Below are 14,257 nucleotides of genomic sequence, written 5' to 3'. Positions count from 1 at the left end.
CTTGTTATTTGGACCCTTGAAGAAAAATATTATAGAATAGACAATAAATATTTTAAAGGTTGAAAAATTAGAAACATATTAGTGGCACAGGAATGAAACAAGAAAAATATAAATGATGGTACTGGAGAAAAGTCACACAAATTCAATCGAACCGACAAAACATTGACTGGTAAATTGGTTTAATTTTTTGCTTTTGAAGATTCCAATAAAAATTAAACCCGATCAATGACAAAATATTGATTAGTAATTTGATTCTTTTGGTGTTAAAATAAATTTCAACAATAATTGATTTTATTTAGTTTTAATTAGAAATGGTCAAATTCAATTGATATCATATTAATTTTTATACTTATTAAAAATATTTATTACATTAAAATTTATAGGAAGGTGAAGATGACATAAATTAGAATAGAAAATTAATAAAAAGGTATGCTTTGTTTTGTTGTCCGTACTATTAGTTTAGTGTTATGTTTGTACTTTCTTATTTTTGATGTTTTGATTATATTTATTTGTTTCAGGTAGATCCTGAATGATATTTTTTATGGTAGTCTTATTTTGATTGCTAGTGGTTGTGATATTACCTATTGCCTCTTATTCTTATATTATGTTTTTTTTTAGATTGATCTTGCCTTCAATCGAGGATTTATGAGAAATAATTTTTCACGAACAACATATATTTTAGTCTCTCGAGATCTCACTTTGTAAAAATAACATGAATATATTGTTATTTTTATTTTTTTTCAAGATTTCAATCAAAATACGAACTATTATAATGATTAAGGAACAAGAATATATTCTGCATCATCATGTCCAGGCCCTGTGTGGCTGTCGGTGGAAACTCAAATTTAAGTGTGGATATTTTCTTGGTCATTTCAAGGCCACACTTTACAATTAACTATGTCATATATTTTATGAAAAAGAAACGTGCATTTTAAAATTCTTACACTTTTAACTTTTAGGCTTTTCCTCTTCATTTTTCTACAACTCTTGGAGAAACAGAAAAATGGCAAAAGAAGTGAGCAACAAACAGGTCATTTTAAAACACTATGTCACTGGTTACCTTAATGAATCTGATATGGAACTCAAGAACTCCACCATTAAATTGGATGCTCCAAAAGGTTCTAATGTTGTTGTTTTGAAGAATCTTTACTTGTCTTGTGACCCTTATATGCGTACACGTATGAAGAAAATTGAGGGTAGCTATATTGACTCCTTCACTGCTGGCTCTGTAAGTGTTTCGTTAATATTTTTGAATTTACCATAAACTACATGTATGTTTCTTCCTCAGTTCCTGTTGTATTTGACTTGGGCATACCCTTTAATAAACTATTCATTCCTAGAATAAAGTTAATTTTACCGCTTTACTCGCTCCATCTCAAATTACTTATTCCAAATTTTCTAATATGATGTTTCATTTTACTTATATTTTTTTATTAATCAAGAAGAAACAAATTTATTTTTTTTATGTTACCTTTTGCATTAGTTACTTTTCTTTAAATTAAAATGTAATCATCATTTAATAAGTTTAGTATAGTAAACTAGTCATTCTATTTATTATTTTTCTTAATTAATGTATCACCTCAATTTGAGATGAAGGGAGTAACTCTTAATTAAATTTGATCTCTCTCCAAGTTGACATTAATTACTATATTTAAACATAAGAACATATTAGGAAGATTATTATTAAAGTATTCTTGAACGCATAAATATACACTTATTTAGAAACAAAATCACAACTCAAAAGGAGCAGTTATAAAGGAATAGATGGAGTATTTTCTCCGTTTGAAATTAGTTTCTTGTTTACCTTTGGTATAACTTGCATATAAACACGGCCTTTACTTAGGCTTCAGCTGGCATCTATGCTGTACACTTTGAGTGTAAACAAATAGACCTTAAAATATTGTATACTTGAATAAGTGGACACACATCATATATGCATACATGCAGTGGTGGATTCACCATTTAAGGATTGTGAGTGCTTAAAAAATTAAAAAGTTGAAAAAAAATAAAAAATTACCTCAATAAGGTTCAAACCCGGGACGTCCCTTCAGTAGAGACGCTTAAAATCAACTTAAATGCCAGTGTATCCCACCAACTTTTGTGTTCAATGGGTGCTTTTATATATTTTATACTCCCTCCATCCCAAATTATGTGTCGTCATTTGACCGGACATGATATTTAAGAAATAAATATTGACTTTATTAAAGTTACAAAATTACACTTCTTAAAGAAAGGAGTAATAATATTTAATATCAAGTGGGATCGCTAAAGGTAAAATTATAATTGTGTCTTTAAAAACTTACCAAATAAGGAAAGACGACATTTTTTTTGGCACGGACTAAAAAGGAAATGATGAAACATAATTTGAGATGGAGGGAGTACCTATTTTCGTATATTTTTTATGTCATTATACCTATTCCACGTCGAGTTTACTGGGTGTCAGAGCATCCCAAAATATATGTAGTCCGCCCATGCATACATGCAGTGGCAGAGTCAACATTTCATTAAGGGGTTCAAAATCTAAAGAAGTAAATACACATATTAGTCAAAAGGGATTCGACGCCTATAATATATACACAAAAATTAGTTTCAACCATCTATAAATAGTAGTATAATTTTCCCTGCATACGTGACAAATCTCATGCGATTTGACATGTAGGGTGCATTACGTTACACTATATGTCATATACAATATGTGTGTCTACTTATCAGATTTTGATAATTTATGGGTCTATTTATGTAATCTCTAAGAATGTTACTTTCATCCCTCTCAAGTTAGTTGTTGTATTTTACTTTTAACAAGTTGGAGCAATAAACTTTTTTGTTCTTTTCATGTAAAATGCTCTGTTCCTTCGCCATATTGGGATTATGGATTTTTTTTTCAAACTAATAAACGTGCATTTCTTTTTATTATTGAAACAGATTACAATGAGTTTAAATTCCCCAAATAAATTGTATATACGTTAAATGTTCCAAATTTAATATATTGGATATGTTCGGTACTTATGATAGAAAATTTCTTTAATAGGAAAACTTATCTTACTTATTTTTTTTATGTTCGATCTCTCTTATATATTTAGCCTATCACGGGATATGGAGTGGCCAAAGTATTGGAGTCTGGTGATTCGAACTTTGAGAAAGGTGACTTAGTTTGGGGAATGACTGGATGGGAGGAGTATAGTATTGTAACACCTACTCAGAGTACTCTGTTTAAAATTCATGACAAAGATGTGCCTCTTTCCTACTATACAGGAATCCTTGGTGAGTTATTATTCTCTTCTCAATATAATTTTTACAAGAATATATGCAGAATCTATTGTGCTTGGGTTATAATATGGTTTAGTAATTTCAAGTAGTAACTAATTGATGAATAGATAATACCACTTCTCTGCTTTTAAAAATGTTGGAACTGATCCTGCTGCATTTAATAATTTTTTTTACACTTACAACAAATTCTGAGGTAAGAGTCGTAGTGCATACATTTTACTCCCCACACCCCACTTTTGTGGACTGGGCCATGAATGTTGTTATCATTGTTGTTGTTATTGTTGTTGTTGTGGTTATTGTTTATAACAACTATTTTCATATTTTCTCTCTATTTTTTTTTAAGTTGCGTAGACTATTCACTTTGGATGGTGAACTAGGTTGGATTCTTAAAAAATATACTACTTTTAGAGAATTTGACACATACCCCATGATAGTTTGAAGAGTCCGAGCAACATAGGTCTTCTTGATGCCACTTTCTATTCCATAAGGACTTACGTGTTAGAGTGGGTTAGCGTCCTATATTGGTTGGGGTCTGCTTCTAATGATTTGGAGAATCCTCCACGAACTAATTTTTTAGGTTGATTTAGGTCTAAGTGTCATCTTCACATGATATAAGAAAAAGATTGTTCCTGTTTGGGCACTCAATCCATACTCTAGTTGGGCTTGAATGTGTAGAGGGTGTTAGAGTAGATTATTGGGTTCGAAATCGAGAGGGCGTCATGCGGAAGCTATTAGTTGCAAACCATGTAAGCGATAATTCAGATGACACAAAACTAAACTAAAAACATAGTATTATTTATGATTTGGTCAATTAGCCTACACATAAAAAACTAATATTAAAAAGCATGAAAGCTAGCATGAAAACTAATTTAGAGAAAATCTCCCTCTAACCAAAATTCTTAAACGACTATATTGTGGATGCTATTGTGTAATGGTATGAGAAGGGAATCTTCTATTTATAGAGTTTCAAAACCTTTCCTCTTAGAAATAGGTCAGCCAAATATAAAAAAGTTTTATAATGGTATTACTTTTATTTTTCTTCTAAGAAAAATAATAATTAAATTTAGTAAGAAAATCAGGGTAAAAGTCCTAACAAATCTCTCATTTTTGGCTTGATTTTCTGGTAAAATATTCTTGATTCTCCTTCTTTTTGTACATAATCTTCGTTCTTCATATAGTTTTCATATATCACTGTTGTTTGACATGCTTTAAAAATTTAAGCTTTTTTGGGTTAAAAATATATAAGTCCTTTCGGGTTAAAAACATTAGAGCCCTTTATAGAGTTAAAAGTAAGCTTTCTTTTCAAATATGTAACAGCAGGATTATTGAAAATAAAGAAAAGGTTAAAATATGCCATTAAACTATCAGAAATGTCTCATTTATGTCATCAGTTAAAAGTTTGGCTTATTCATGCCATCGCAGTTACAAAATCGGTTCATCTATGCCATTAATTTTTAACGGTGGTTTTCAAAAACAACTTTATCACGTGACCTTTTATTAAAGGTCCACTTCATTAATTAAAATAAGAAAAAAACTCAAATATGCCTCTAAACTAACAGAAATGACTTATTTATGCCATCAGTTAAAAGTTCAACTCATTCATATCATCGTCGTTATAAAATCAGCTTACCCATGTCATTACTTCTTAATGGTGGGTTTTCAAAAGCAGTTTTGTCATGTGGCCTTTTATTAGAGGTCCGCGACATTAATTAAAATAAATCAATATTAATTTTAAAATATCTTAGACATATTAAAAACAACCGGTTCATTTAACATAACCCGACCCACAACCATTAAAATTTTTTTTTTCCTACAATAACAATTATTTTTCTAATCAGAAAAAATAGCGATTAATGTATATCCTTTGGCTATTTCTAGTTGATTCTAAATCTTTATAAATGCTACGATTAATAGAAATCTCAAAAATTCTATCCTACAGTAACTGATTAGTTTTAATTCTAATGACTCCAATATATACTTCGAAGTTGCAAGAAAATAAACCAACAAACGATTAGGGAAAGCAAGAAAAAAAAGAGGCGTATCAATAGAACCAATAGAACTTCTCCATTCTCCCATCACGAATTAGGGGAGTATACATTATTGAAAAAATCATTTCCAAATAATGAGTTAAAAAAAGTCTGTTATCCCAATTATCCTGCCAAGTATATGAAATAACTTCTCCCATCACGAATTAGTGGAGCATACATTGTTGAAAAATTATTTCAAATAACGGCTTAAAAGAAGTCTGCTATTTCAATTATCCTGTCATGTATATGAGATAACTTCTTCCATTATTATGGTATAAATGCCGGAATAAATAATTCCGATACTAACTAATTTCAGATATTTTGAAATTAATATTAATTTCTTTTAATTAATGGCGTGGATTTCTAATAAAAGAGCACGTGACAAAGCTATTTTGAAAAACCCATCATTAAAAAGTAATGTCATGAGTGAGTTAATTTTATAACAGTGATGACATGAATGAGTCGGACTTTTAATTGATTCCATAAATTAGCCATTTCTGATAGTTTAATGACATATTTGAGCCTTTTTGCTTATTTTAACAAATGACATGTACCTCTAATAAAAGGCCATGTGGCAAAATTGTTTTTAAAAACCACCGTTAAAAAGTAATGGCATGGATGAGCTGGTTTTGTAATGGTGATGGCATGAATGAGCTCAACTTTTAACTGATGACATAAATGAGCCATTTCTGATAGTTTTGTGATATATTTGATCCTTTTCCCTTGAAAATATGATTGACAATCGTCTCCATATGTAGCTTTTGAACATATATCTTCATTATCATCAAATTGGATGCAACTTTGTTCAACAATTGGACCATCGAATCATTGAACCATGGGCTCTGATACAACTTGTTGGGTTCAAAATTGAGAGGGTGTCATGCAGGAGCTATTAGTTGCAAATCACGTAAGCGATAATTCAGATGACACAAAACTAAACTAAAAACATAATATTATTTATAGTTTGGCCAATTGGCCTACACATAAAAACTTAATATTAAAAAGCATGAAAGCTAGCATGAAAACTAATTGAGCGAAAATCTCCCCCAAACCAAAATTATTAAACGATTACATTGTGGATGTTATTGTGTTATGGTATGAGAAGAGGGTCTTCTATTTATAGAGTTCCAAAACCTTTCCTCTTGGACAATCCTTTACTTTGGAACTAGCTTTTGGGGTTGAGTTAGACCCAAGTATTATATATTTACTTTATGAGCGTGAATCTGAGTTTTTCCTTTTGTGAAACTATATATGTGCATGCAATTTGTATTGTTTATTTCAGCTTTGATATTAATCAACTAAAACATATAGTATGTCCTAATTATATACTCCAACCATCACTTTTTTTTTTTTTTGTGAGTTTCATACTTTAACTATCAAATGTTCCATTTTTCCGTCTAAACTATCACTTCCTTTATATTAAAACACATCTCAAGGTGTAGGCTAACTCATCCTTGAGGTGTTTTCTTATACTAGAACTGGTTTTAGGTGGAACAAAGTATAGTTAATTAAGATATGAAACTCACAAAAAAGTGGTAGTTTAAATGTGTTTTTTTACCATTAACTTAACAATAAAATACTAATGCAAAGTGTGAGTCTCAAAAGTTTGTGTCTAAGACCAATGATTATATATCATCATCTAGGTTATGTTCATATTAAAGAGGGGAAAATAGAGCTCATTAATTTTGATGACTTGTTTTGCAGGGATGCCTGGGATGACAGCTTATATTGGATTTTATGAGATTTGCTCCCCTAAGATGGGAGAAACTGTCTATATTTCAGCTGCTTCTGGAGCAGTTGGTCAACTTGTTGGGCAATTTGCAAAGATGCTAGGTTGCTATGTTGTTGGTAGTGCTGGAAGCAAAGAAAAGGTAACCAAGAATTGTCTTTCTTCAACCTCTATCGAATCATTGTTCAAGACCCAGGATTATATTTTATCACCAATCCAATTCCCATTTTTTCTTTTTATTTAAAATGAATAGATCTCTTTACTTGTACATATGTTCCTTTGTCATGCTTATATTGCAATTGTTGAATCTGAATACTAGTAGTTAAGCTATCTTGCTTATGTTAATTACTGTTGAATCTCTTTCTATTCATCTTATGTTAAAGGTTGATCTGTTGAAGAGCAAGTTTGGCTTTGATGAAGCTTTTAACTACAAAGAGGAACATGATTTAAATGCAGCTTTGAAGAGGTTAGTAATCCTACTTCCAATAAGAAATTAAAACACTACCTAATACTTTCTTCTTTATATTTGTTAGTCTGATTTTAATTGGAGCTTAATGAAGAAGAAAAAACTTTTGAATCTTATGATCTTGAACTAAAGATATGTAGAATGTAGTGAAATGTCATTTGGTTTTGAGGTTTTAAACATGTCATATGGAAAGGTAGAATCTAAAGAGTTGTAGACACTCTTTCAAACGGACTGAAATGGAAAGTAAGACAAAACAATTTGAAATAGATGGAGTAGTTAGGAACAACTTTTTTCAACTTATAGCTAGTTTTTGTGGTGAAAGTGTTGTGAACTTTGGGTAGTAGTGGAAGAAGGATTGGTATGGTACTAGACATCCCATTTTGGTTAAAATGGATGGGATTAATTGAGGAAGGACAAATTTGAATATTTTTTGCAACATTAAAGGCATATATGGAGCGTTAGTACAACAATATTAAGGGTATATATGAATCAGTAGTATAACAGAGAGCAATATTAACTTTTTTTTCAGTAGCATACAGGTAAATATGACCTTTTTCCCTGTTGGCTTATTTCTATTAGGTACTTCCCTGATGGAATTGACATTTACTTTGAGAATGTTGGAGGGAAAATGCTTGATGCGGTTCTTGTGAACATGAAACTCCATGGTCGTATTGCTGTGTGTGGGATGATCTCACAATACAACCTTGAAACCACAGAAGGAGTGCACAACTTGTTCTGCCTCATCACAAAACGAATTAGAATGGAAGGATTTATTGTTTTTGATCACTACCATCTCTACCCTAAATATTTGGAAATGATCATTCCACAAATAAAAGATGGTAAGATCGCGTACATCGAAGACGTAGCTGAAGGCCTCGAAAACGCTCCTAATGCTCTAGTTGGTCTCTTCTCCGGTCGCAACGTTGGAAAGCAAGTTGTGATGATTTCGCGTGAATGAATGTATTCGGTTCCTTTTTATTTCCTCAAGTTCTTAATTCGATAAGACACGTGTTATGATTAAAAAAAAGAGATTGAGATGCGTGAATATGTTGCTTGTAAAGCAATGATGAGAATAATAATATCTCATGGAATTGAATGTTGGGACCCCTAAAGAAAGAGTTTAAGTTTGGTGCACCCTCAATATATCACTGTTTTACCCCATCAAGTAAATGTTACTTATTGTAATAGGTTACCATGTTGTTGATATATTTTTTCATGGCTTTAGTTATCGACATCCATTTTAAGTTGTTCTGAAAATTCACTTAAATCCTTCAATTAAGACTTGTAACTATCAGACCCCTAAATCATTCAATTCTATACCTATCTTGCACTAGTGTTATTCACTCTCCTTAGAGCGTGAATAGAGTCCCAAATGGTATTTTTTTGGTTAAAATAAATCACACCTCAATTTTTTTCATTAATACATTCTAATAATGGCAAGTTTTAATTAAAAAAGAAAAAAAGGAAAAGCAGGCCCTCCCCCCCCCCCCCCCCCCCCCCTCTTAGCCATCTTCTTCATCTGTATTTTTTTTCTTTTTAAATTCTTAACAATCTTGTTAATACAATTTACAATTTTCAATTGACAGAAAAAAAAAAGAATAGCAGTGGCGCCTTCCTCGTCCCTTCTTCTTCATCCAAACTTTTGTAATTTTTTTTTTTTTTTAATTCTTAGCAATCTTATTTTTGCAGAGTATTTTGATTGCAAAAAAGGCATCAAATTTGATTCTTGAACTGGGAAGATCCTTGATAAGGAAATTCTCAACATTGTGAAGATTGGGTCACAAAGTTTTTCGATGAAACTTTATTTTTTTTGGCTAACTTAATATGAATCTATGATTACTTTATTGATATTATTAAAGAATTCAAATTCTAATGAACCCACAACACAAGAAGAAGAAAAAATAGCAATAAATAGGAATTGGATTGCTAAAGAAATAAGATTGCTAAAAAAAATTTGATTTTTTTTTTTTTAGAAATGGCGAAGAAGATGATGGGGGGAGGGGGGGCACGTTGCCTTTTCTTTTTCTTTTTCAATTAAAAATTGTCAGTTGTCACCATTATTATTTCTTTAATATTTTTTTGTACTCACATGCCAAATGGCATCATTTAATTTATTGTATTACCACATCACCGCAATTGCACTACACACACTTTACATTTATAGCTGATTGTTAAAAATGTGTTTAAATGGTTCAAATTCAAGTAGTAAAAGTGTTCAATGGGTACAATATTAAAAATATTCAATAGGTACAAGTTTGAATTGAGGGATCCAAGTGAATTTTTGGAACAACTTAAATGACTGTGGATGAGTTAAGCCTTTTTTCATTGTTTTAAAGTTTCACTCTGGTTTTTTTTGTGCCATTCTTCCCTTCAAACCTCCTATCTTCATCCATTATAAATAGTAGATTAGCATTTTATCTTTGTTTTCTACCACCATAAATTTATATGCTCCTTCAATCTTAAAGATCCTTAGTATTCATGAAATACTTCTGCCAAAATTTCGAATGCACGCCTTTAAAAGTTAAATGTAATTTTTCATTATTAAATTATTCAGCACTAATAAAACTGATAAAATAATCGAGACAATTGACAATATTTTAAGATTGTATGATAATTTTTAGATGGTTATGAATGGGTAAATTTTTTGAAAACTTTTAAAAATACATAGTGTCAAAGAATGTTAATTAAAGAGTTAAAAGAATCGTTATAGTAATGGTCTTGAGAAAATCGTTAGAAAACTTTAATACGAGTTGAAATGGTAAACAAAGTGCAAGAATGAAAAAGATTTGATTATCTAGTATAACAAGAAAATAATTTTCGTTTGAGTACCAATAGTTAGGGGTGGGCATATGGTTTGTTCGGATTGATTGTTTAATATCGGATTGATTTTTCGATTTTTGGATTGACGAAAATGACAATCATAACCAAATCGAATATAATTTGATTTGGTTCGATTTTTACAAATTCGATTTGGTTATTTCATATTTTTATTTCGGTTTTAAAGATTAAAGTAGTGAGCATTTAAATTGGGTGATTTTTCAAGAAAAATAATTTTTTCAAACCTATTTTTTTTATCCCAAATATAATTAATTCAACACACATGAAATAACCATAAGTTTAACATAATATATAACAACATTAGGCATAAGTTTTAATAAACAATCCACAAAATTGTTGAAATATCATAAAAACAATCCACACAATGGTTACAGTCGTAGCCGTTGACGTGACGTCAATGGCGGCATTAGGCAGCGACTGCCGATGGCAGTGACGAACTGGCTGTTGGACAGTAAAATTTCATGACTGGAAAAATAAATAAATTTAGGACAAGAAAATATTGCAATAATCAATTTATTGATTTCAATCTGAGTGTTACAACCTCTATGAATCCTCTGATTCGCCTTTTCAAATATAAATTCAAGGGCTTGAAGCTTGATCTTGAATTTGAACTTGATTTGTTGATTTGAGGGACTTGATCTTGACTTGTACTTGAATTCAAGGGCTTTTGAGCTTGTTCTTGAATATTGCGGTCTTGATCTTGAATCTTGATGAACTTGATTTGAATGCTTGAGTTTTATAGAGAAATTACAGCATTTGATCCACGAGCTTTCTTTTGCTTTTTGTTAGAGTTCTGGGGGTCCTTTTTCTGAATTATGAGACCCCTATTTATAGTTGTGGAAAGGGAAGAGTCATGATGAAGATGGACTTCCTTTGTCCAGTCAACTTTAAGTGATGTGACACCTTTTATGGACTTTGATTTCATTGAGCCTACTGCATCATTTTGACATATACCATGGACTCATCGACTCCTTCACTTGACTGGGCATGCCACATCATTTGCCACGTGAAACTCATTTGGTCTCTAGAATATGATAATATCTTTGGCTGAACAAAGTAGGCTTATCATTTGTAGGACAGATTAATGGACTAGCCCAATAAACATTGGAATTTATTTAAATTCATACATGTTTGGACTTAGATAATTAATTCAATTATATTAATCCACAATATTTATTTGGGACTAATATATTTTGAATTTAACATAATCCGAATTATGTACGAATTTTAATTTAATAAAATTTCGTTGCCTATAAAATGCTCCCTACTTCAAGACTTGTCAAGACATTTAATATTTTGGAGACTAGCCTTGAAGTATGATGATTCAAACATGTTTTGTTCATGCTTCAACGATTTTCATACCTATGAATACCTCATATAGAAATTTAAAACTGAACCATATCAATATTGCCTCTCAAAACTTTCTTATTTTTTCCACTAATCTCCACACTTAAGACCCATTGGTGAGGTATGATATCCAATTTTAAACAGATTTTGGAAGACCTTTTTATCGCCTTACTTAACCAGGAATAAAACTCTTCCAATTTGAACTTAGATTGGAGAAGAAAACAACCTTCAATTGAAATTTGTATGGGAGAAGGAAACAACCTCCAATTTGAATTTGTATGGGAGAAGGAAATCAACCTTCAATTTGAATTTTTATGGGAGAAAGAAATAACCTCCAATTTGAATTTGTATGGGAGAAGGAAACAACCTCCAATTTGAAATTGTATGGGAGAAAGAAACAACCTCTAATTTGAATTTGTTTGGGAGGAGAAAACGATCTCCAATTTAAATTTGGAGTGGAAGCTATTCCAATATGAATTTATATTGGAGAAGGAAACATCCATCCTATAACCTTATAAAAAGAGGTAGTTTCCCCACTTTTTCAATATCAATTTTGGGGTTTACAAGCCATCAACAATATTGAGGTAATTTCTTTCCCTCCTACTTTTTTTTTCGTTTTATTTTGTAAGGTAGAAATAAATAGCATTATACAAGATTCAGCTTAAGATCATGAGTTTAACTTTGCCTCTATACACCTTAAGACCGACCAATTTGGCTTCAAGATGGTGGCTTTGCAACAATAGACTTAGGGTGTAAAAGTTAAACTTCGCCTCCGTATACTCTAAGAACGATCGATTTGGCTTCAAGATGGTGTCTTTACAACAATCAGCTTAGGGTGTGAAAGTTTAACTTCGTCTTCGTACACTCTAAGATCGACCAATTTGACTTCAAGATGGTGGCTTTGAACAATCGGCTTAGGGTGCGAGAGTTTAACTTTGCTTTCGTACACTCTAATATCAACTAATTTGACTTCAAAATGGTGCCTACATAGTAATCCGCTTAGACCGCGAGAGTTTAACTTGCATACACTCTAAGACCGATCGATTTGACTTCAATATGGTAACTTTACATAACAAATCCATCAGAAAGCCAGCTTAGGGTGCAAAGGGACAAATCTTGTCCACCCTAAGACATGAAAATTTTTATATCCTTTTAAGGATAAATATGTAAGAGGCCAGCTTAAGGTGCAAAGGGATAAATCTTGTCCACCTTAAGCATGAAAATTTTGATATCTTTTTAAAGATAAACCGGTGAGAGGCCAGCTTAAGGTGCAAAGGGAAAAATCTTGTCCACCTTAAGGCATGAAAATTTTGATATCCTTTTAAGGATAAACCCGCGAAGGGCCAACTTAAGGTGCAAAGGAACAAATCTAGTCCACCTTAAGGCATGAATATTTCGATATCCTTTTAAGGATAAACCAGTGAGAGGCCAACTTAAGGTGCAAGGGGATAAATCTAGTCCACCTTAAGACATGAAAATTTTGATATTATTGTAAGGATAAACTCGTGAGAGGCCAGCTTAAAGTGCAAAGGTACAAATTTAGTCCACCGTAAGGCATGGAAATTTTGATATCCTTTTAAGGATAAACCCGTGACAGACCAGCTTAAGGTACAAAGGGAAAAATTTAGTCCACCTTAAGACATGGAAATTTCAATATTCTTTTAAGAATAAACCCGTAAGAGGCTAGCTTAAGGTGCAAAGGGATAAATTTATTCTACCTTAAGGCATGAAAATTTAGATATCCTTTGAAGGATAAACCCATGAGAGTCCAGCTTAAGGTATAAAGGGAAAATTTAGTCCACCTTAAGGCATGAAGATTTTGATATCCTTTTAATTGTAGGCTTGGAGAACTTTAGCATTCTAAATCCCATTGAAGGAACTCTTTTTATTTTCGACGGGTTGCCCCCATTGAGCCACAAATATTTGGAGTGAGTCCAAAATTTAATTAGAATAGTTTCATACTTGACGTTCGTATGGCGAATACTGTAGGAACATTTTTTTTTGACACTCATGAAATTGAACTTAGAATGAAATTCTAAGCGCCTGCGTACCTCAGTGAAGAGGATCAAGTCATAACGTAGTTCTGGGTGAGTATTTTATTTTTATGTCCTAATTTTTGCCTAGGATGCCTCTTTCGAGGTTTTTAACCTAGCGGATATTTTTTAAGGCGTACACAATTTATACTCTTATGGGCTAAGAATGGACATGCAGTTTATACTCGTACCTTAAGGAGTGTCATATTTCTTTAAAGATAGTACTTCTTCAAGAACTTAGCATTGATAGGGTCAATTTTCACTCCATCTGCACGACGAGCTTGTAAGCACTATTTGAATATATTTCTTGTACGGCATATGGTCCATCCCAGTTTGGGCTAAATTTGCCCTCAAACTTACAAGAAGTAATAATGGGCCTTCTTACTGGGAGGACTTAATCTCCAACTTGCAAACACCTCAAGCTAACTATTTTGTTGAAAGAACGAGATAGACGGGCTTGGTAACATTCAAGATTTTACTGAGCCTCTAGTCTTTTTTCATCAAGAGCTTCTAATTTTGCTAGACGCAATTTAGCATTTTCTTCATCAGT

The 14,257-nt window shown here is 31.8% G+C and overlaps 1 protein-coding gene across 1 annotated transcript; it reads left to right on the top strand.

Annotated features, from left to right (window-relative positions):
• The first annotated feature begins 481 nt into the window (after window positions 1–481).
• LOC107842343 (2-alkenal reductase (NADP(+)-dependent)) lies at window positions 482–8,654 on the top strand. Its single transcript, XM_016686124.2, has 5 exons — window positions 482–1,228; window positions 3,081–3,261; window positions 6,999–7,165; window positions 7,407–7,489; window positions 8,069–8,654. The coding sequence occupies exons 1-5, from the start codon at window positions 1,004–1,006 to the stop codon at window positions 8,445–8,447; spliced, it is 1,035 nt and encodes a 344-aa protein (XP_016541610.1). The 5' UTR covers window positions 482–1,003; the 3' UTR covers window positions 8,448–8,654.
• The last annotated feature ends 5,603 nt before the right edge of the window (window positions 8,655–14,257 follow it).

This window comes from Capsicum annuum, chromosome 9 (assembly GCF_002878395.1).
Source record: "Capsicum annuum cultivar UCD-10X-F1 chromosome 9, UCD10Xv1.1, whole genome shotgun sequence".
Lineage (NCBI taxonomy): Eukaryota > Viridiplantae > Streptophyta > Magnoliopsida > Solanales > Solanaceae > Capsicum > Capsicum annuum.
Note: the sequence above shows the minus strand (reverse complement) of the source record. Positions and strands in the feature narration are given on the sequence as shown.